Raw genomic sequence first — 25,045 nt, forward strand, 5'->3', positions numbered from 1 at the left:
TTTGTCTATGATTCCATAACTTTTTTTGCTACCCATTACTTTTTAAAAATGGGCGCCTTGGTATTGTAGTTTTGGTAGCACTGACTAATAGGTTGCCATTGCTTAAACAGGAAAATCCTCAAGTACAAAAAAATACTTCTAAAATTGTACCAATTTTAAATGATATAAGTCGATGAACAAAATTATTCAAAACAGAAATCTATAAATAATAATAAATCTAGACAAAAGTCAAAATTTTAATAATTTAGCACGTTTGCCGACGGTAAAGGCGGTAACGGGATTATAAAACTACCTGTCAATTAGAAAGTTTAGCAATTTACCCGTCACTGTTGATACCGTCAGTGAAATCTTCACAAACATAACACTCTTTTCTTATTCTCGATATTTTATTTTAAAACCTAAAAACAATAAATTACCGATAAACACATTTACAACACTACACCCAATTTCGGTATATAGTTTTATTATGGTCATACTTTTCTCAGTAATGCCAACTGTAGACGCCAAGTTGTCAAAAAAGGCAAAATGGCCGAAGGAAAGGAATAAAGACTCCTTCGATTTATAAAGTTATTTTAAACATGTTTTAATTTACATTGTGCGATAGAGTTAAATAAACTAGCGTCGAAAATGAGGGAAATAAATATCAATATAGAAGGATACAATGTGAACGGTATATGTGTCGGTTGTTTGAACTATAATCGTAAAATGTTTTATTGTAATCAGATAAAAGAATGCTTCAAATTACTTGGAGATATCGATGTAAGTAGTGTTTTTTACTTATTTTGGTGCTGATATTAAAATATTTACCTAAAAGCTACTTGCTTACAAGTTTGTAGTAATGATTTAAGTTATGTTTTTATAGTTTCATAGTTTGTAATGTAAACAAAGTGAAGAACAGGAATCCTAGGATCGGCCATCTTATAAATTTATTGTTGCTTGTTTCGTAGCTTAAAACTTATTTTATTCACTTCATACGCGCATTGATAATTATTAGGCCATAGTGAATGCAGTGGTAGTATTATTAGATTGTGATTATGAAGATTGTAAACCTTTATTGAAAAATGTGTTTTACTATAAATAGTATTAACTACTAAACAAATACTTATATATTTATTCCATATGGGTTTTGACCTTGTGCCTTGCCAACTATAAAAATTATTAAGACTGTTTCTATCCGTAACAGAAAATATTCTGTATAATTATTTGCTGTATTTTGTGAGCCTCATTGATTACTTTAAAATACCTAAAAATTGTACTATATAAAAAGATATTCCATGAAAGCAAGTAAAACAATCAATTTTCAACAAGATATTTTACTGTATTACTATCATTTGCAGGTGCCTGATGGTCTCCAAGTACAAGTTTGCTGGGAGTGCCTCGCTGCTGTCCAAGCAGCCCTTCGGTTCAGAAACCTCATTGTTGACTCCTACAATGTCCTCATTAATTACTCTCAGAAGGTAAATTAATTATTAATTCTCTTATTATTTTTTAACACACAACCATAGTGCTCACTCCATACTTCAGTTTTGGTACCAATAACACTTATTATTTTCGTAGTGGACATCTAGCATATTTCATTGATTGATTCCATATTTGTAATTGTATTTTATTATTTTTATTGATTGTAAAAATTTTACGTTTAAAAGTATTTGCTGAATAAATGTTTGTTTGTAGATTTATTATATGTGCCCTAAACACACCAATACCTATAACAGAAACTGATTTCTATGCTGGTACAACAGTAGCATTAAAACCTTTTTACAGCACACATTCCTCAACGCTCCGTCAGACCTCTCCATCCACTCCCGGCAGCGCCTCAATGTCACCAAGCCGGAGGTCTCTGAGCTGCAGGACCAGGTGCAGATAGAGGTGGATGTCAGCGTAGTTAAAGAAGAAACTAAGGAAGAATTCGTTGGTGAGTGCATCCTCCTACAGGAACCCGGGGCTACATAACACGTTCCTCAATGCTCTGTTGGACCTCTCGGTCCATGCCCCGCAGTGGCTCTGTGTCACCAAGCCGGAGGTCTCCAAGCTGCAGGACCAGGTGCACATAGAGGTGGATGTCAGCGTACTTACAGGGGAAACCAAGGAAGAGCTTGTTGGTGAAAGTTACAGAAAAAATCCTGACAGACCAAGTCTAAGCAGTGAAATCGTGCTAAGTGAACTCTGATTTAGTTTAGACGTACCAGCATCAGCTGCCTGTCTAAAACTAAATAATAATAATAATAAATTAGCACTTCCCTGTTGCAACCTAAAGTGCACTAACTAACCAATTACTCTTATTCCCTCTACTTATAGCCCGACCAGAAATATATGATAATTGTCGAGAGGGCGCTGTTATTCTCATGTATAGGTTGACAGTTCAGATTCGTATGAAAAAGTTAGTCCAATGAAATTCCGCAATATGGCGCGTGATCATATATTATCATATATGAATGTAAGGCCTGAGTGGACGCGGGGCGTGCAGCGTGGCGTCGGGCTCACAAGCGCGTGGGCAGCGTGCACTAAGGCCGCTCCTATATGTTTGCATTTGTTCAACATGCACGCCGCACGCCTCGCCCCGCTGCACGCACAACTCGAGCGTCCATTCATGCCTTACCACTAACAAATACAACGCGCTTTTAACCCTTTGGCCGCAAGAGACGTCAATTGGCGCACGCGGCTACAACCCAAAATCAACCTTCGTGCATTCCGATAAGGTTCACAATGACGCACCGCGCATTCAACATGCAATAAAAGATAACGGTAATATAATAACTAATATTTCATTTGTGTTACAGAGGAAACGGAACCAATGAAATCCGAGACAGATTACTTTGACAATACCAATTACCCTGATGCTGCTGAACCAGAATCCTCAGAGGATGACGTGCAGCTGTCCAAGCTGAAGAGGAAAAAGGACAGAAAGACAAAAAAGGTCAAGAAGAAGAGAGAGGAACGACAGAGGGCGCAGGAAGTAAAGATTAAGACTGATGTGAGTATTTCAGTTTTATAACGACATTTTTATTGTACTTTAGTACAATAAAAATGTCGTTATAAAAAGGAGTGTACAGGTTTTTAAAGAGTCGACGCGCATGTAACACCGCTGAAGTTGCTAGCGTCCACAGACTGCGGTGACTGCTTACCATCAGGCGGGCCTTAAGCTTGTTTGCCACCGTCGCTATTAAGCAGTTTATTCGTTAGCAAGCACCACCAAATTAAGCAGTTTGTTTGCGTTTCTCGCGATTCAAACGCGCGCGATGAAATTCGCAAATTGCGGGGATCTTTCTCTTTTAATCACACTAAGACATAATTAGAGTGAAAGAGAAGAATGCCCGCAATTGACGAACTTCGATTTTCGCGGTTATAGCCCCGGCTCCATCTGACTCGCGAATCGCGTGTGTATTTGATACAAAGGCTAAAAAGTCGCGGTGTGCATAGTCACGTTTGTATCATTGTCGTGTACCTATTTCACAGTAGCGTATACTACTCATCATCTCAGCCATAAGACGTCCACTGCTGAACATAGGCCTCCCCCTTGGACCTCCGGTTGGAAGCGACCCACATCCAGCGTCTTCCGGCGACCTTAATAAGGTCGTCTGTCCATCTTGTGGGTGGTCGTCCTACGCTGCACTTGCTAGTCCGTGGTCTCCATTCGAGCACTTTTTTTAGCGTATTGGGAGCGTGCACGACTGTCACGCAACCTAGTGTCCGCAAGTCTAGGGGAAAACTTCAATTCACTACATCTTATAAAACTACTCCAAAACTAAAAACTACTGAACGGATTTTCATACGACTTTCATCTATCAATAGAGTGATTCTTGAGGAAGGCTTAAGTATATAACTTGTTAAGGTTTTGTGTAAATTGTTTGAAATATAACGATGTTGTCGGAAAAAATCACGCTGGCTAGGAGCTTTAATCGAAAACGCTGCCTAATCCGTTTGAGCTATAACAACACAATGTATGGTGGGGTTGTTTCTCATTCATAGGTCTACAAAAAAGTCCGCGATGTTAAATGTCTATCTTTTAAGGATAACTTACTATATCCATTCTTAACTTCTAGAAAAAGATCACGTAATATGTGGCATTTGCAAAGCTATTTACATGGATACATTATTAACAATTATCAAAATAAATACGTTAGTTATATTAAGCATTTCATACAGATTACAATGATCCCTTACACCATACAATTTAAATGAATATTTCAGGAGTAATCGTAAATCAAAGTTTCGTTTCGAGAATTGTACGAAATGTTAAAGACGCTATCCGCAGTTAGTTCAAATTTTTACCACCTTATGCGCTGGGATCGCTTTACTTACCCCCACCATGCACTTCGCACGGTCCCAATACTACTAAGCGAATTTTATTGAAAGTGGTGTTAATTGGTTCGTTTGAAAGAAGAAATGGTTTTGTTTACGAAAACCGCTGTGGTTAGTGTCCAATATATTCAAGCTTTCATTTAACTTGCCCTGTTAAATAGTATGTATGTTAATGTGGGTCAAATCTTGGAGCTTAAATTTGACACTCCTTTTTTGAAGAACCCCATACTGTAGCCCCTCGGGAAAACCTCGGCAGAGAGCTTATTCCACAGCCGAAGCGTCCGCTGGAGGAAATTCCTCTTTAACCGCACAGTATGTCATCTATATCATCTATTATATCATATATCATCTATTCGTTTACCTGCAGGAAATAAAAACGGAGAAGGACCGGCAACGCAGCCTCCGCAAGCTCAAGAATCTGCCAACCGACCTGGTGGAGTTGTACACCATGACCGAAGCGGAGATGTGGGAGGTAGGTTTAAGTTGCAAAATTTATCTTACTAAATTCAGTAAACAGTAAAATTCTTTAAAAAAAGTTAATTTGTGATGTAAACTGTGCATAAGCTATGGTCATTAGCAGCGTTATTGATTTATTAAAAGAACACTATAAAACGTAGTGATTATATGCTCTTTGGAACACTACTCTAGTCTTAATTTTCCATACAAACGTTCTCGACAATTTTCTCTCTGAATGATGACAGGAGTTCAATATTTCCATTACCTGTGTCTGTACTTTTTGCTTTTTTTTATATTCTTGTTTTTATAAGAACTAGGTTACTTTAACATTTTGACCGCCAAAGACGTCATATGACGCGCGCGGCTACAGCCCAATATCAACCTTCATGCGTACCGACAAGGTTCACGATTACGCGCCGCTTACGATAGGCGTGGCGTTCAAAGGGTTAAAAAGCGCTAAAAACTGCCAAATAAATGCGCCGTAAACAGACAATATACTCAAAAATCCTTTCCCAAAATTTCATTACGATTAATTAAGTTATCGAGGAGGAAAATAAATAAATAAATAAAAAATAAAAATAAAAACTATTTATTTTCAGATTCCTCCGATCCATAGATTGTTAGTTACAAGACACTTATAAAACTACATTAGTAAACTATCTTATATTACAGGTTTCATACAAATATCTATTTCTTAGGTCGTATGATATGGAGTTCGGTATAACGGCGGAGAATATCCGAATCCCACCTCTCTGCTATCATTCTCAGGATACTGTTTGCGCTCCCCCTCATCCGCCTCACCACAGATGCCGTCTTCTTGTCCAGAACGAAACCTCTATTTCCGAGATTTTTACGCAGGATTTTTCGCCTATGCTTTTTTTTTATCAATTAAGGAGTGGGGTTTCGTCACGCAGTGACGATGTCACCCCTGTATCTGAATCTCGTCTAAGCTGATATTATCTTTATCACACTAAATGTAAGTCGATTGTCAAACAACAACTTTTGACAACCAATGTTCTGAAATTGTGCTATTATGGTCCTCAGATAGGTATTGTGGTACTCGATACTGCAATATTCCCGTGACTACTCACCCTACTTTCTACGTTTTTTCAGGTCAGGGCGGAGGACGTGAGCAGCGCAGAGTTCTGTGCCCTCAAATACAAGTGCTCGGACTGTGTTATCGGGTTCAACTCGGAGAGGCTTATGCAGGACCATATGCAAGGGAAGCACGTTCCGGTAAGATACTCATTACACTCTGTTTTTTTGAGGTGTGGTGTTGGCGCAAGATGTTGAGCATTCCTTCCGTCAATCCTAACGGAACTAAACATCAGTGACGCTTATCAACGATTTGCCTGGCATCAACGGAAAACTCACAAGGGCGCTCCTGCAACTAGGGAAGGTCCGACTGAGTATGGTAACCAGTGTCATAACAGGTCATGGACTATTTAACAAACATCTTTTCACAACAGGTGTCACAGACAGTCCCCTGTGCCGAGGATGCATGGAGACAGAAGAAACAGCCTCTCACGTGGTGCTGGAATGCAGCGGAGTGACTCCATACAGGGCTAAACATCTCGGATCTCCGAGAGACCTCCCCGAGGTCCTACTCAACATTAAAGGTTTGATAGGATTCCTCGAGGAGCTGGGCTGGCAGGACTAGCCCACCCCCAACATATCACGCAAAATAGGCGCAAGTCGTCGAGTTGCGGAAAATCGCCCGAATACAATACAATTGTCGCCAGCGGATCCTTAATTATTTTAGACACGTAGCCAAACAGGACCCGGAGAACTTTGAAAAATGCATTAGGGATTCATTACTCATATCACACGATTTTCTAGGTTTTGTGACCCCTCCCTCCACCTTAATCACACTTGGTCACATTTGGCAAAGCCTAGTATGACGTCACATTTTTCGAGCTAGGTATTAATATTTTTGAAAAAAGAAATATTTAACTTTACAACCGAATCAAAATAAAAAAGATTCGGTTACTGATGATGTTAAAGTGACGTCACAAAGTTTGTGACTCCCCCTTCCCATTGTCATCACATGTCACATTTTCTTGGCCCCCTCCTTAAACGTGTGATGTAATTAATGGATAACCCCTTCATGGATGGCATGATGGATGGAGGACGGGGTAGTGGACATCCACCCCGCTGGGAGGACATTGGAAAGAAGGCCTGCCAGGGATCTACACAGGCGTCTATTATTAGGAGGACGGAAAATCGTGCAGAATGCAGCCTTGGTGCACAAAAGAACGATCTCATGTTATCGCGACTCTCAGTAATGAGGAATATAGGAGGAGGAAGAGGAAATCTTATTATTTTATTCAAGCTATTATACTCTGTATCTTTAGGTATTTAAATAAAAGTAAACAAACAATTTGTACATTTCGGGTAGTTATAACATTTATTAGTTAAGCCACCAAATACAAAACCGCTAGGATCTGTGACTGAATGACCTGATCTACTTTATTTGATTATATAATGTTTTTATCGACTCAGAACTAGCTTAAGGAGCCGTTTGAGAGTAGATCTTGTTCACTTTTATATAAATATACTTAAAGATACCGAGTATAAATATCAAATGATATTTTCGTACATAAGTTCCGAAAAACTCATCAGTACGAGCCGGGGTTTGAACCCGCGACCTCCGGATTGCAAGTCGCACGCTTTCACGCGCTAGGCTGGCGGTTACGTGGGCACGCAGGTTAAGATGTCCTAACTTTAATAATGTAACTAAAAAAATATATTATTAATAACATCGTGTCCTTTCGTCAGTATTCGTCACATTCAATGTTGGTTACAGAAAAGCCCGTCGTGCCACCAGTGCGACGTGTGCCGCGCGTACTTCCTGACGCGCGACAACGTGTCGTCGCACCGCGCGCTGCACGGCGCCGCGTACCGCTGCTCGGCGTGCGGCGCGCGCACGGCGCTCAAGCGGCGCATGCTGGCGCACGCGCGCGCGCACCGCCACCAGCCCGTCACGTGCCACACGTGCGGGGAACAGTTTAGGTACTGTACAAAAAGAAATACTAAATTATTTATTTGTCCAACATAGATGTACAGTCAGCATCAACAGTAGCGGATCAAATAACGTTTCATAAGTATCTACCGTTCTGTAACGGCTTAAAAAAAAGTGGTGTCTTTAATATAGAATAACTAAGACTGTAAAAGATATACTTTTGAACGCGTATTTTAACAATTTATCTATATTTGGAAAAATTATCCGGAATATCAGATACTTTTGGCGCGTTGTTTCATCCGCTACTTTTGATGCTGACTGTACATAGGATGTTGCAGATCAGTCAGTTTCACTGTGTGGCGCCTTACGGCATACAAATTTTGAGAGCATCCATGTCAAAATATAAAGGTATGTACATATTTACAAGTCATTATCATCTACACACGTCACGTCTGAGAACATCGACACGACCGAAGGGCCAAAAATATGTATACACGTCTTTATGGCCCATATTAGGGAAGTGTATACATATTTTTGACACTTTGTACGTATCGATATTTTCAAACGTGATCGTACTACACAGCTAAATGTGTACCTCAAAATACACTTGGTAAACATACCTTTTAGTTAAGTCCGTTTATTTTAAACAAAAGGAATTTGAAATATAGGTGGATTGTCAAAGAAAACTTTGTAGCCACAGTAAATTTACTGCCATCTTTCGACACATGATTGAAACTTTTAGAACGCCATTTGACTTTGATCCTTATTCTTTCACTTATATGTGTTAAATTTGTTAAATATCAAAAAGTAGCGTAGATCAAAGGTATAGCGACATCGTTTCGAACGATGGCGCCATAACCTGTTGTGCCCGTTAAGATGGCGCCACTTTTTAATAATAGGTATTGCTCCACAATTTACAACTAATATTACAAGCATAAGGAGTTGAAAATAGTTTCGATTATAATAACTAACTGCTTTGGCTCAGCGATCCAAAACGAATCTTTTCTTCGTTTCTTTTTCGATTATAATATTGGCTGTAAATTATTGAGCATTAGACTTTCGTCGCGACATATAGCAGTACTAAAATAAATCCGCTACTTGACGCTAGATGTCGACTATGAAGATAATAAGTAAGAAAACTGATGTATGGGGTGAGCACTCTATGTATGGAAGGTAGACGCAAGGAACAGAAATCCTTAGACAGAATTGTTGCAAGTGTCCAGCTGTCAGCTATAAATAATAGTTCCAAATCTCTCCAGAGTAGCGCTAGAGTAGCTAAGAACCTAGGCGTTATTGACGGAGTGAAGTGCGCTGTCTATGATTAGATTTTTTTCTCAAGTATTCTAGGTATTGTAGCACCACCTATTTATGTTTTTTTTTTTATTGTCGGGCACTTTTTGGTATATGGAGATTTTGTTCCTTGCCTCTACCTTCCATAGCTCTATGCTTACTGACTTGACACGCTCAGAGAGCAGGCTACATAGCCAGACGTGTGGGGAGCAGGGGGCCTACCGACAAAATCGAAATTCGCAAATAGCGGGGATCTTTCTCTTTTACTCTCACTAAGACGTAATTAGAGTGATAGAGAAAAATGCCCGCAATTGACGAACTTCGATTTTCGCGGTATGCCTCCAGGACGTGTACGAATATTTTACACAAGTTATCAGTTTCCATTGATCTTCAATGTATATCTATCTCAAGCACCTATACTATTACTTAGACAATGAAAACATAATAAGTTCCAACAAAACAAACTTTAATGAACTTACCGTGGCACTCAGTGAAATTGAGTAAGAGTGTTAATTTAATTATTCAAGTTGCCACCTATACATACTACTTAGCAAATTTTTCTAAACGTATTTTTATTTACTTTTACAGTACAAAATCGAAATTATCCTACCACAGAGGAGTCTGCAACCAAGCAAGACCCCAATGTGACTGCTGCGGGAAAGTATTCGCCAACAAGATGACGCTCAAGTACCATCTCAAGTGAGTCCTACACTAGTGAAACTATAAGTACTCTCAAGTGAGTCCTACACTAGTGAAACTATAAGCATTCTCAAGTACCATCTGAAGTGAGTCCTACACTAGTGAAACTATAAGTACTCTCAAGTGAGTCTACACTAGTGAAACTACAAATACTCTCAAGAGAGTCCTACACTAGTGAAACTATAAGTACTCTCAAGTGAGTCCTACACTAGTGAAACTATAAGCACGCTAGTATCATCTCAAGTGAGTCCTACACTAGTGAAAGTATTAGCACGCTAGTACCATCTCAAGTGAGTCTTACACTAGTGAAACTATAAGCACGCTAGTACCATCTCAAGTGAGTCCTACACTAGTGAAACTAAAAGCACGCTAGTACCATCTCAAGTGAGTCCTACACTAGTGAAAGTATTAGCACGCTAGTACCATCTCAAGTGAGTCTTACACTAGTGAAACTATAAGCACGCTAGTACCATCTCAAGTGAGTCCTACACTAGTGAAACTATAAGCACGCTAGTACCATCTCAAGTGAGTCCTACACTAGTGAAACTATAAGCACGCTAGTATCATCTCAAGTGAGTCCTACAATAGTGAAAGTATTAGCACGCTAGTACCATCTCAAGTGAGTCTTACACTAGTGAAACTATAAGCACGCTAGTACCATCTCAAGTGAGTCCTACACTAGTGAAACTATTAGCACGCTAGTACCATCTCAAGTGAGTCTTACACTAGTGAAACTATAAGCACGCTAGTACCATCTCAAGTGAGTCCTACACTAGTGAAACTATAAGCACGCTAGTACCATCTCAAGTGAGTCCTACACTAGTGAAACTATAAGCACGCTAGTACCATCTCAAGTGAGTCCTACACTAGTGAAAGTATAAGCACACTAGTACCATCTCAAGTGGGTCCCTAGTCAAACTATAAACATGTTCGACTTGTATTTTCGTTGATGTCAATTGTTTGTCAATATTTGCCAGGATCCTGCCTCAAAACAAAGAAGATAAACCTAAAGAGAAGCTGTACATAACGTGCAAGGGCTGTGACAAAGTCTTCCACTCCAAGAAGAGTTACCGAGCGCATGTGTAAGTGTTTTTACATGCTTTTATTTAGTTTCACCTGTCCCGTTGTCTGTGTGTCTGTCTGTAATCAAATCTTGCAAATTAAATTTGACCCACTTCCCGGTTTCCGATTGAGCTGAAAATTTGCATACATATGTAAGTCGGGTGACAATGCAATATTATGGTACTCGTACCATCGAGATGACCTGATGATGGAGACAGGAGGTGGACATAGGAACTCTGTGATAAAACAACGTAACCTAATTGTGTTTGGGGTTTTTAGAATTGTCTCGATGAGTATTAGTTGCTTGTGTAAAGAGAAGTACAGTCAGCGAAAAAAGCATCTTCTAGCAACGGGCAGGGAGACGGCATTCATACTATTTCCCCTCTGCCAAAGCATAGGTACAATTGTGCCTATGGCGGTGCATGTTGTGCCTCGTCCGTACACAAAAAGAGATCGAGGTGTGCAAGATTTGTCTTTGACGTGTGTCATTTTCTATGTATTTGTGTCGTCATTACAGATTGGATTTTGTATGTAGTGAGTGAGAAGTGCGACTGTGTGCACGTTTCCCCCCGCAAAAAATGGCAGAATGATTTGTTTGATAAGATATCGCTTAGGCCCCTCCCTTCTGACGTGTCGGAAGCCGGTGTAGCTCCAAAATTTTTACACATTGGTAAAAAAAAATACAACGAATAAGTAAAGTTATTTTTTATTGACAGACAAAAATGTGGAGTTTACTTTAAGTCTTTAATGTCTGTCAGTAGGTATGTCTCAACCCAGTCAAATAGTGACAGCGTCCCAGCTAAACAGGCGTTTTTCACTAAGTTACAACAAAAACATTTTTTTATAAGAATTGTAATTATCTCTAAAACAAGGCCGTCTTAAGAAAACTTTGTATGATAATATTGTCTCTAAATGCGGTCAGGAATACACCCTTAATCTTTCGGATTACTCGAGCCCAATGTGTATATCACAAGCGACACATATGATGTAGTTTAGCCAGTGAAACATAGCTTAGAAACACCTCAAAGAAACTCGCTTACAAGTAAAAAAAAAAACAGCATCTAAATGTATTGGAGAGCTACGATGACACAGACAGACAAGCAGACACTGGCATCAAACATATTTTAATAAATAAATATTTAGCGATAATCTTGCACAGACTGACCTAGCCCCAAACTAAGCAAAGCTTGTACTATGGGTACTAGGCGACGATATAAAACACCCATGACTCGGGAACAAATATCTGTGTTCATCACACAAATAAATGCCCTTACCGGGATTCGAACCCAGGACCATCGGCTTCATAGTCAGCGTCACTACCCACTAGGCCAGACCGGTCGTTAAAAGTATGTCTGTCTGTTTTCAGCGTGATACACGACGGCCTGACGTACCCATGCCCCATTTGCGGGAAACTGTTCCAGTGGAAGCGGAACCTGGCGCGCCACACCAGGAACCACAGGTAACTGAACGAGCGCGAGCGCTAGTGAAGGCGAGACCGAGCGCGTACGAAGGTGTGACCGAGCGCTAGCGAAGGCGGGACCGAGCGCTAGTGAAGTCGAGACCGAGGGCGTGCGAAGGCGAAACCGAGCGCTAGTGAAGGTGATACCGAGCGCTAGTGAAGGTGAGACCGAGCGCTAGTGAAGTCGAGACCGAGGGCGTGCGAAGGCGAGACCGAGCGCTAGTGAAGGCGAGACCTATGTATTTAAGGGTTATTATAATAAATTGATTATTTCAGACTTTGTTGTCCATAGAGTTATTAGTATTACACGAACCTCCAACTATGTTAACCCTTTGAACGCCATGCGTATCGTACGAGGCGCGTAGTCGTGAACCTTGTCGGTACGCATGAAGGTTGATATATGGGCTGTAGCCGCGCGCGTCATATGACGTCATTGGCGGTCAAAAGGTTACTAATACTATAGAGAAATAATTAAGTAGAAAGTGCTAACTCCACACATTACTTTTCTTACAAAAACGCGAGTTATTGCGCAGTCGACATCTAGCGTCAAGTAGCGGATTTATCAGTACCACTACTTGACGATAGAGCCCGCTCGCACAGTAACATTGACAGCCGGCATCATGGGCGAGACAGCAATATGATAACGCGCGTGCGACAGAGATATAAACAGGCGGGTCAGTGTACGAAATTCTTCTTGCCCAGCGTCCTTTTAACCATTATAAGTATTATAACTGGTCTAATGAATGCACTACAATTCCAGAGACCGCGACGCAGGCGCCACACACGAGTGTCGCGACTGCGGCAAAACGTTCAGCTCACGGGACTGCTACAACAACCACATGAAACTGAGCAAGCGGCATGTTCAGGAGGATGCTTATGTGTGAGTATATAATGTATCGGAGACTGACGCAGGTGCCACAGGAATGTCGCGACTGCGGCAAAACGTTCAGCTCTCACTGCTACAACAACCACATGAAACTGAGCAAGCGGCATGTTCAGGAGGATGCTTATGTGTGAGTATATAATGTATCGGAGACTGACGCAGGTGCCACAGGAATGTCGCGACTGCGGCAAAACGTTCAGCTCTCACTGCTACAACAACCACATGAAACTGAGCAAGCGGCATGTTCAGGAGGATGCTTATGTGTGAGTATATAATGTATCGGAGACTGACGCAGGTGCCACAGGAATGTCGCGACTGCGGCAAAACGTTCAGCTCTCACTGCTACAACAACCACATGAAACTGAGCAAGCGGCATGTTCAGGAGGATGCTTATGTGTGAGTATATAATGTATCGGAGACTGACGCAGGTGCCACAGGAATGTCGCGACTGCGGCAAAACGTTCAGCTCTCGGGACTGCTACAACAACCACATGAAACTGAGCAAGCGGCATGTTCAGGAGGATGCTTATGTGTGAGTATATAATGTATCGGAGACTGACGCAGGTGCCACAGGAATGTCGCGACTGCGGCAAAACGTTCAGCTCTCGGGACTGCTACAACAACCACATGAAACTGAGCAAGCGGCATGTTCAGGAGGATGCTTATGTGTGAGTATATAATGTATCGGAGACTGACGCAGGTGCCACAGGAATGTCGCGACTGCGGCAAAACGTTCAGCTCTCACTGCTACAACAACCACATGAAACTGAGCAAGCGGCATGTTCAGGAGGATGCTTATGTGTGAGTATATAATGTATCGGAGACTGACGCAGGTGCCACAGGAATGTCGCGACTGCGGCAAAACGTTCAGCTCTCGGGACTGCTACAACAACCACATGAAACTGAGCAAGCGGCATGTTCAGGAGGATGCTTATGTGTGAGTATATAATGTATCGGAGACTGACGCAGGTGCCACAGGAATGTCGCGACTGCGGCAAAAACGTTCAGCTCTCACTGCTACAACAACCACATGAAACTGAGCAAGCGGCATGTTCAGGAGGATGCTTATGTGTGAGTATATAATGTATCGGAGACTGACGCAGGTGCCACAGGAATGTCGCGACTGCGGCAAAACGTTCAGCTCTCACTGCTACAACAACCACATGAAACTGAGCAAGCGGCATGTTCAGGAGGATGCTTATGTGTGAGTATATAATGTATCGGAGACTGACGCAGGTGCCGCAGGAATGTCGCGACTGCGGCAAAACGTTCAGCTCTCACTGCTACAACAACCACATGAAACTGAGCAAGCGGCATGTTCAGGAGGATGCTTATGTGTGAGTATATAATGTATCGGAGACTGACGCAGGTGCCGCAGGAATGTCGCGACTGCGGCAAAACGTTCAGCTCTCGGGACTGCTACAACAACAAACATAGATTTTAAGTTTAACTAATTTAACTCGTATCAGTAAAGAAAAGGATCAAAGTTAAATGTCGTTCTAAAAGTTTTAATCGTGTGTCGAAAGATGGCAGTAAATTTACGTGGCTACAAAGTTTTCTATGACAATACACCGCTATTTCAATTACTCTTTAATAATATTCACGTTAACGGGCTGGCTTCGGTTCGACCAAGGTGGAGACAACTTCATCAAGCTGCACTAGAGTCCAGCTCTTTTGAATGAATGAATATTCACGTTGAGACATTCCAAAAAGGTTGCCATGTAAAATGGGGTTGGCCGGTCGAAGTATTTAATAGATGGCGCCATCATAGCTTGCCCTGTCAATCCCTAGAATTGTGTCAAATTCTTGTTTTTTTTTTGGGAATTTTGTGACCTGGATTCCAGTACTTTAAGCCAAATCTCATAGAACAAAACTAGAGACAGGGGCAAGCTATGATGGCGCCATCTATGCAAACCTTTGACAGTTGCCAACCCCATTGCGTACCTGGCACGAGTGACGACACATGCTCTTTGCTTCCTACTTCGTTTTTCTGCACATACAATAAATAAAAAAAAACCTGTTTTTAGGGTTCCGTACCCAAAGGGTCAAACGGGACCCTATTACTGAGACTTCCGTCCGTCCGTCTGTCACCAGGCTGTATCTCATGAACCGTGATAGTTAGCCAGTTGAAATTCCTACAGATTATGTATTTCTGTTGCCGCTATAACAACAAATATTAATAAAATAAATATTTAAGGGGGGCTCCCATACAACATATTTTTTTGCCGTTTTTATTAATAATGGTACGGAACCCTTCGTGCGCGAGTCCGACTCGCACTTGGCCGGTTTTTTTTATACCACGACGGTGGCAAACAAGCATACGGCCCGCCTGATGGTAAGCAGTCACCGTAGCCTATGGACGCCTGCAACTCCAGAGGAGTTTACATGCGCGTTGCCGACCCTATTGCTTTTTATTTCTTGCAAACTAAGACTATACATTTTCACATAGCTAAAACACTAAATCTAAATTATGATTAACACTTAACTGTTTTTTTTAGACTTTAATAGTACTTAATCTGAAGGCCTCCTCTAAAGGTGCCCAGTTTGCTCTGTCCTGGGCTATTTGCATCCAGTTTGGACCAGCTATTTTATTTATCTCGTCCGCCCATCTTGTTCGCGGTCTTAGTTACCGCGTTTCCCTCTTGGGCCTGTCCCCGATGTAAACTCTTAGGGTGCACATATAATTGTTTTTAATTTTATTTATTCAGAATTACAACAGCTTATAATAAAAAATTTTTTTAAATATTTTAGGACATTATTACACAAATTGACTAAGTCCCACAGTAAGCTCAATAAGGCTTGTGTTGAGGGTACTTAGACAACGATATATATAATATATAAATATCTATAAATACTTAAATACATAGAAAACACCCAGGACTCAGGAACAAATATCCATGCTCATCACACAAATACATGCCCTTACCAGGATTTGAACCCGGGACCATCAGCTTCGTAGGCAGGGTCACTACCCACTAGGCCAAACCGGTCGTCAAAATAATTACATGTGCAATTTTAAATATATAAAGCCAATTATAGTAATCCACAAGGTCAAATCGTGATCTTAGTAAATAGTTAAGAAGGTAGTTACAGAATAGTAGGTATACATTAGTGAACATGATTGAGCACTTACTGAGACACAATTAGCTAATCAATTATACAATAAAGAAGCTTTTTTTTATACTCTGATGAATGATTGCATTGAATATTGAGGTAGGCATATACAAGGTGCCCGTGAGCATTGCGAGAGATTTTAACGGTGCATTCCTGATGGCAACAGAAGCAAAAAATGTTATATGACTTTTTGTGAAATTCGACATAAAATATTTTTTTGTTTTTTTTTTCCTTTTTTTGAACACTCCTGTTCATAAAACGTAATTTTTATTGATAAACACATAACCTAAAATTAGCTAAAAAAATTTTTATTTATTTGGGGGTAGCCTCTCGAATATCAATAGGTATGTCCAGACTAGATCTCAAAGTGGCAATACCGCAGTCAAAAATGTGTTTTGTACCGACTTATGGCGAAAGAATGATTTCGAAAAACATTTAATTATCTCTGAAACTAGGCCTAATCCAGAAAATTTTATATGACATTTTAGTTTCTAAATCAGGGATCGGAAACCGGTATTTTTTGTATGGGAACGAAAACGGTATTTTTTCGTTCTTTGTTAATTATTTCATTCTTAATCGGGCAATCTAATAATACGAAGTCGTTATCTAAAAACACAACTGAGTCCTACATTTTGAGTATAAAATAAACCGAAATATATGGTTATTTCGATGTTTTTGCAAAAAACCGGTTCCGATCCCTGTTCTAAATATTACCAGGAATGCTTAGTTAAAATGTCTCGCAATGCTCACGGGCACCTTGTATTATAAAACAATATTTTAATATTTTGTGTAAGAACGTAATGTATTTGTTGCAGGCACGAATGCTCCTACTGTGGGAAGAAATTCGCAACAAAATGGTGCATGGTGGACCACATAGACTGGGACCATCTCAAGCGGATCAAGTACCAGTGCAGCGTCTGTTTCAAAGTGAGTTATCATTTCCACTATAACTCAGTTAAGTGCCAATTACATCCACACTTCCCGATATCGGGCCCGAAATCAATCCCGATTACGGGCCTGATAATCGTTTTCCGTTTCACGAAATATCAGTACATCGTTAACAATAATAAATATAATAATTGTATTGTTTTGTAAGTGTTCTTATATTTTACTTTTATATCTTATACCTTTAAACGAGCAATTCTTGTATATATATTTATATATAAATATTTCGCTGAAATTTGGTATATGGGGGTTTTTGGGGGTATACAATCTATCTAGATTAGTCTTATGTTTGAAACGCGTGTTTTCGAGTTTTCATGCGTTTTTCTTTCGACGCAGAATATGGTCGCTAATTTCGTGTTACCCGGCCACTGTCCGTCTGGTCCAGCGGGTTAAGACGCGGACTGCTAAACGAGTGTTACGGGTTCGAATCTCGCCCGGTGATTTAACTTTTGTTTTTTTTTATATGTTCAAGTTTATATATAATTTTTTAAATTTTTATTGTTTTAGACAAGTTTAATTTAGTAAAAAAATGTAGTTAAGATTATCACCTATACACCACCATATTACAATAAATAGTTATAAGTTATAACCGAGCAAAGCTCGGTCGCCCAGGTACTTCATATTATAAATGACCTAGCCTAAGATCAAAAATAAATAAAGATAATAATAAAAATATTATTGTACACCACATATTGAAAAGGAGAATACAAAAAGAACACAAATTACAATTGGGTAACAACAGGCGGTCTTATCGCTAAAAAGCGATCTCTTCCAGACAAGCTTAACAACAATAAACAACACACATACAACAACACTAACAACATTTGGTTAACAATATTTGGAATGTAAAAAATATATATAATCTATATTATAGATACATCGTTTTAAGTTTTTCGTACAAAACTTGTTATGTTTGTTTTATAAGCTGGAGCTATAGGGACCGTGCGCGTTGGAGGGTCTGCCATCTTGTGGCCTGAATCGGAACAATAAACATATACATTTACATGTCACGTGTTTTCTTGTGCATAGTAGGTTCTGCCATCTTGTGGGCTACATCGGAACAATAAACATCACATTTACGCCTCGCGTCAAAAATCTGACGGCTCCTGTGCTGCCTCCTACAGTTCATGCACCCTCCCTATATAAACCTTCAGGCATGATATACCTCATGTCATTATATGTGCAAAGTTTCATTACAATACAACACGTAGTTTTAAAATGAAAACGAAACTCCGCTTGTACGGTGAAATTCGGCCGAGCTTATTGCAGACTTTTAACGTCGTAAGGCCCAAGCCCTACCTATAGGACTTATTCAGTTCGATGAAATTTAAATCATATTCAATTAGCCCAGAGTTGCATTTGTTTTGTTTCGTGCAATTTTCAAACAAAATAAAATCTACTGTATTCCGTGCACTATAGGTTCAAATTCCAGTGGCAAATTTTGGATTTTTCATTTCTATGGCTGGGCCTTAAGAGGTTAAATTAGATATAATCTTATGAATAATAATAATAATAATTCAGCCTATATACGTCCCACTGCTGGGCACAGGCCTCCTCTCATGCGAGAGGGCTCGGGCTATAGTCCCCACGCTAGCCCAATGCGGATTGGGGACTTCACATACACCTTTGAATTTCTTCGCAGATGTATGCAGGTTTCCTCATGATGTTTTCCTTCACCGAAAAGCTAGTGGTAAATATCAAATGATATTTCGTACATAAGTTCCGAAAAACTCATATAATAATAATATAATAATTAATATTAATTAAATGAATTTTAATCTAACTGACATATTTTATTATTAATATTACACTTATGACATGTAAAATTTTAATTTCATGATTTTTGACGACCGGTTTGGCCTAGTGGGTAGTGACCCTGCCTACGAAGCTGATGGTCCCGGCTTCAAATCCTGGTAAGGGCATTTATTCGTGTGACGAGCATGGATATTTGTTCCTGAGTCATGGGTGTTTTCTATGTATTTAAGTATTTATACATATTTATATATTATATATATCGTTGTCTAAGTACCCTCAACACAAGCCTTATTGAGCTTACTGTGGGACTAAGTCAATTTGTGTAATAATATCCTATAATATTTATTTACAGTACATATGGGGCTACTTTATAGCACTAGTGCGAGAAGTAGCATATTACGTTACTGTGTCGAACATTTAAAGGGCCATATGTACTGTAAAACGTTGTACGATACATGTGCGAATAGGTAATTCGCAACTCGTGTCGATTTAAAACACTCCCTTCGGTCGTGTTTTAATTTATCGCCACTCGTTTCGAATTTCCTATTTTTCGCACTTGTATCGTAATGTACTAATATATTATATATATCGTTGTCTAAATACCCTCAACACAAGCCTTATTGAGCTTACTGTGCGACTTAGTCAATTTGTGTAATAATGTCCTATAATATTTATTTATATTAAATATGAAATAATGTATTTACAGGCATTTAAAACGGCTAAGATAATGGTGGCACATATGAATAATATTCACGAGGGTAAGAAAAATCGGGAGCCGGAGGGTGAACATCTTTGCGAGATCTGCGGCAAATCTTACAAGGTAGGAAACGTTGTTTTTAGTATTCTTCTTCCTAGCGTTGTCCCGGCACATTGCCATGGCTAATGAGAGCCTGGGGTCCGCTTGACTACTAATCCCAAGATTTGGCGTAGGCACTAGTTTTTACAAGAGCGACTGCCATCTGACCTTCCAACGCAGAGGGTAAACTAGGCCTTGTTGGGATTAGTCCGGTTTCCTCACGATGTTTTCCTTCAACGAACAGCGACTGGTAAATATCAAATGATATTTAGTACATAAGTTCCTAAAACCTCATTGGTACGAGCCGGGGTTTGAGCCAGCGACCTCCGGATTGCAAGTCGTACGCTCTTACCGCTAGGCCACCGGCGCTTCAACTTTGGTTTTAGTATTTCTGATCATTAAAGTTGATGATGCGTAGTGGGTAGTGACCCGGCCTATGAAGCCGATGGTCCCGGGTTCAATTCCTGGTAAGGGAATTTATTTTTGTGATGAACGCGAATATTTGTTACTGAGTCATGGATGTTTTATATGTATTTAAGTATGTACTTATATGTATATCGTCGCCTGTACCCTTAGTACAAGCTTTGTTTAGTTTGGGGCTAGGTCGGTCTGTGCAAGATTGTCCTCAAATATTTATTTATATGAAACGACATAAGTTTTATATGTTTTGCAGACGGTGAAGCGACTGAAAGGCCACGTGTGGGCGATGCACACGAACCGCTCCACAACAAAAAGCTTCAAATGCAAGCTCTGTCCCGCCACCTTCACCTGGCAGACCTCCATCTACAAGCACGTCAAGATGATGCACGACAAGCGGCCCAAGGTATATATTACATAGTTACATACTATGCCTCTGGCGTCGAATATTGGTCCCTCTGGCAGTTCATTTTTATATGGATTAACTGTCACGTTGAATGTTAAACATATTTAATACATTAAATCATAAATCATTTATTTTGCTTGAAACATGGTACAAAAGATGGTCAATATATTAGGGAAACACACATCTCACCAGCAGGTGGCATGCAAAATTACTAAATTACACGTAGGTATTCATTCCCCCCCTTCACCCCTTTACCCCTTACTTCATGTCGTAAACAAAAGTATTATATCTGTTTAAAAATAAACTTTAATAGCTATCAATAGAATTGAATATTATAACTGCCATATAGGGCTGAGCATGCGGTAAGAGGTTAAATAGATAAAAATATAAGTAACATATAGACTACCTATTGCAAGCTATTGCATATTATAGGAGCTTCGTCTGCCAACAAACCACTCTGTGGTTTGGCAGAAGTATATTGTAAATATTTATAAGGCATGAAATGTGAATAAACGTTTATTTATTTATTTTTTCCATATTTACAAGGTCATAACAGATCAATATAATTAAAACAAGCAAGAAAACATAACAATATTAAAATTCATTAGTAATTTTACAACACATTGATATTATTAATTAAAATAATTAGGATATTAGCAATGTCAATAAAATAAAAGAGCTTAAAAATACATAATTATACCTATCAGTTAAGAATATTTTCGTAATAATCAAAATAATCATTGACACTATAGAAACATTTATCTACTAACCATTTTTTTAACCTAGATTTAAATGAATTAAATGGTAATTTTTTGATATCATCATGTAAACTATTATAAATAATAATTGACATACATAGCGCATTCTTTCCATACAATTTTGTTTTTTTAGGCGGGATAATAAGTCTTTCTTACACATTAATTAACTTAGAACTGTAACATTTAATAATAATACGTGTTGGATCTATATCTCCAGGGAACCCTATCAAAAGATCGGGATGTATAGGCCCTTGGACTCCAAGGAGATAAGAGCGTAAAAACATATTTCTTCAATTATTTTTTGGCCCTGCTAAAAGACATATTTGCCAAGTCAGCTCATATTCAAGTGCGCGTGTACCGCGATATGAGCTGACTAGGCAGCGCCGCGGCTACAGTGCGCCCCCCCCCCCCCCCCCCCCCCCCGCTATATGTAATTCAGTCCCACCTTAACCATCGGTCATGTAACACCTGTCAATTTTCATGTACTTATAATATAATCAAATTAGTAAATTCAGTGTTTTAGTTAACCTCGCTACCCCACCTTCAGGAACTATCCAATATAACCCTAAAGGCACTTCAAGGAACTCTCATAGGGACCAATATTTGACACGAGAGGTATACATGTAGCAGTATGGGAATGCGCTGTCCAGTCTAACTACAAACATATTTACCTGCCGTCTACACAGAACGGATATCTCCGGCCATTTTAACCCCAGTCGAAAAGCAGTTTTATTAAAATCAAAATAAAGCTGCTTTTCGACTGCGAATATGCTCAGATGCAAAAAAAATCCGTCGTAACAAATCCGGGGTGGCCCGCTCGAATTGGGAGTTAGGGGCAAGGCAACAAACAATTGGCCGGTAATATCCGGCGTGGGTAGATAAAGGGGTGCTTTTTTTGACAGCTTGGTAGATGACAAATTAAAGCGACTAAAGTGCTCAGAAAAGTCTGAAGTGTGTAGTTTAATGTCGTGATAATAGAGGCTTTGTTCAGATATTTATGAACACCTTGTCCCCATCGTGAGGAAACCTGCAAACATCTGCCAAGAAATTCAAAGGTGTTTGTGAAGTCTCCGATCCGGATTGGGCTAGCGTGCGGAGTATAGCCCAAGCCCTCGCGCATGAGAGGAGGCCTGTGCCCAGCAGTGGGACGTATATAGGCTGTATTATTATTATTATATTGTCCACTTCGTTTTTTAAAACAACACAATAGTCGGAGATAAAACTTTTGCAAAAAATTAATGAGTACCTGTTTATAGGTCGTATTATAAATTTATGTCTTCATATTGTTCCAGCAAATCCGTCCTGTACCCGCCAAGAAAGCGGAGTTCCCCGGCGCAGAGTACTTCCAGCAGCCCGCCGGCCTCGCGCACCTGCCGCTGCACAACATCGTCCAGAACATCGTATAGGACGTGCTGTACACTAACGGCTTTCTACTTTTCTAAGCTGTCACGCACGCATGTCTAAGCATCAAGCCGTGAGGGCTACGGGAGATTGAAACCGATGGAGACAAATTACAAGAACTGCAAAACCAAGTGGTTACGATCCTCAGTAATGAGGGATCGACACAAGAAAGGCTGTTATCTGTGGACCTCACGAACCCCTATTTTACCATTTTAGAAATTTTGCAATAACTAAATGGACATAAAATCAATGTAATCATCGAGTCTGGCCACAAATTTTCTCGAGAATCGATTGAAATGCTACCTATACAGAAAAACAGCCGGGACAGCTGCAAAAGCATCCTAAAGAATCTCGCAATCGGCCAAATACCCCTACACAATATAGATCAGAACATCGTATAGGACGTCCTGTAGAACATGCTACACTTGTCCCATAGCGAGTACTTCCAGCCACCCGCCATCGCCCACATAACCCTACACAATATCGTATAGGACGTCCTGTAGAACATGCTACACTTTTCCAATAGCGAGTACTTCCAGCAACCCGCCATCGCCCACATAACCCTACACAATAATAGTCCATAACATCGTATAGGACATCCTGTAGAACATGCTACACTTGTCCCATAGCGAGTACTTCCAGCAACCCGCCATCGCCCACATTACCCTACATAATATAGTCCAGAACATCGTATAGGACATCCTGTAGAACATGCTACAGTTGTCCCATAGCGAGTACTTCCAGCAACCCGCCATCGCCCACATAACCCTACACAATATAGTCCAGAACATCGTATAGGACATCCTGTAGAACATGCTACAGTTGTCCCATAGCGAGTACTTCCAGCAACCCGCCATCGCCCACATAACCCTACACAATATAGTCCAGAACATCGTATAGGACGTCCTGTAGAACATGCTACACTTGTCCCATAGCGAGTACTTCCAGCAACCCGCCATCGCCCACATAACCCTACACAATATAGTCCAGAACATCGTATAGGACGTCCTGTAGAACATGCTACACTTGTCCCATAGCGAGTACTTCCAGCAACCCGCCATCGCCCACATAACCCTACACAATATAGTCCAGAACATCGTATAGGACGTCCTGTAGAACAAGCTACACTTGTCCCATAGCGAGTACTTCCAGCAACCCGCCATCGCCCACATAACCCTACACAATATAGTCCAGAACATCGTATAGGACGTCCTGTAGAACAAGCTACACTTGTCCCATAGCGAGTTCTTCCAGCAACCCGCCATCGCCCACATAACTCTACACGATATATTCCAGAATTTCGTATAGGATGTCCTACAGCACAATCGATAGGACAAAGTTCGAAATCTCTAGTACAGTCCTGAAATTTGGTTTATATATTAATAAAGGTCCTGTTTTCATGGCCACTATTATGCATACCTTACTAGGATTTTGGGAAAACCAAAATCAACGGTAATTATTGAAAAACATTCAACCATTAAATGCTGTCCCCCATCGAATAACGACAGAATTTACCAGTGATCTAAAATTATACGTGTAGAATATTTATTTTAAAACTTTATTTTTTTACTCCACAATAATATCTTAGCTTTACTTTATACAGTATTTTATTGCCATAATAATGTAATTAACTCTAAGGATTGAATTATAGTTTTTATACAAATTAAAAGCAATACTGAAAAATAACTGTTTTTTATTGCAATAGGAAAAGCCCTCGTTTCAATATATCGTGTAATTAACCCCTCGAACGCCCTGTCAAAAATTTGCTACTAGGTATGTGGCATCTCTTATGGTAGAACTGTTGCAAAAGTGTCCAGCTGTCGGCTATAAATAATAGTTCCAAATCTCTCCAGAGTAGCGCTAGATTAGCTAAGAACCTAGGCGCTATTGACGGAGTGAAGTGCGCTGTCTATGATTTGATTTTCTTGTTCAAGTATTCTAGGTATTGTAGCGCCACCTATTTAAGGTTTTTTGATGACACTTTTTGGTACATCGAGATTTATTTCCTTACCTCCACCTTCCGTACTACTAGGGAATATTACGCGAAACTCTGCGTAGGGGGCACCACTACCACATTCCATCACAATCATATTTTATAAACAAGAAAATCGAAATTTCGTTATCTAACCTTTCATTCTTACATATTCGAGCGATAAAGAGGCAGCTAATGATTTTCGCGTTTCCCGGAAGGCCCTTTGTAAATAAACCGCCTTGGTGCAACAATGTCATATTTTATCTGTGAAATTTATCCAAAAAGTTTATGGCACAGAATGTATAAGTTACTCTATGGTTTATGTAAGGTGCTAGTGCTGCACTCTGGCGGCAGAACATTGCAGGAAT

At 40.0% G+C, this 25,045-nt stretch overlaps 1 protein-coding gene across 1 annotated transcript; it reads left to right on the forward strand.

Moving 5' to 3' along the window:
• Positions 1–315: 315 nt before the first annotated feature.
• Positions 316–24,391, forward strand: LOC133532418 (zinc finger protein 485-like). Its single transcript, XM_061871075.1, has 15 exons — positions 316–759; positions 1,338–1,457; positions 1,765–1,915; positions 2,781–2,974; positions 4,670–4,774; positions 5,872–5,994; positions 7,565–7,770; positions 9,599–9,709; positions 10,687–10,791; positions 12,138–12,230; positions 12,991–13,110; positions 17,043–17,154; positions 19,634–19,747; positions 20,397–20,546; positions 22,597–24,391. The coding sequence occupies exons 1-15, from the start codon at positions 628–630 to the stop codon at positions 22,708–22,710; spliced, it is 1,950 nt and encodes a 649-aa protein (XP_061727059.1). The 5' UTR covers positions 316–627; the 3' UTR covers positions 22,711–24,391.
• Positions 24,392–25,045: the final 654 nt, after the last annotated feature.

This window comes from Cydia pomonella, chromosome 27, assembly GCF_033807575.1.
Source record: "Cydia pomonella isolate Wapato2018A chromosome 27, ilCydPomo1, whole genome shotgun sequence".
Classification (NCBI taxonomy): domain Eukaryota; kingdom Metazoa; phylum Arthropoda; class Insecta; order Lepidoptera; family Tortricidae; genus Cydia; species Cydia pomonella.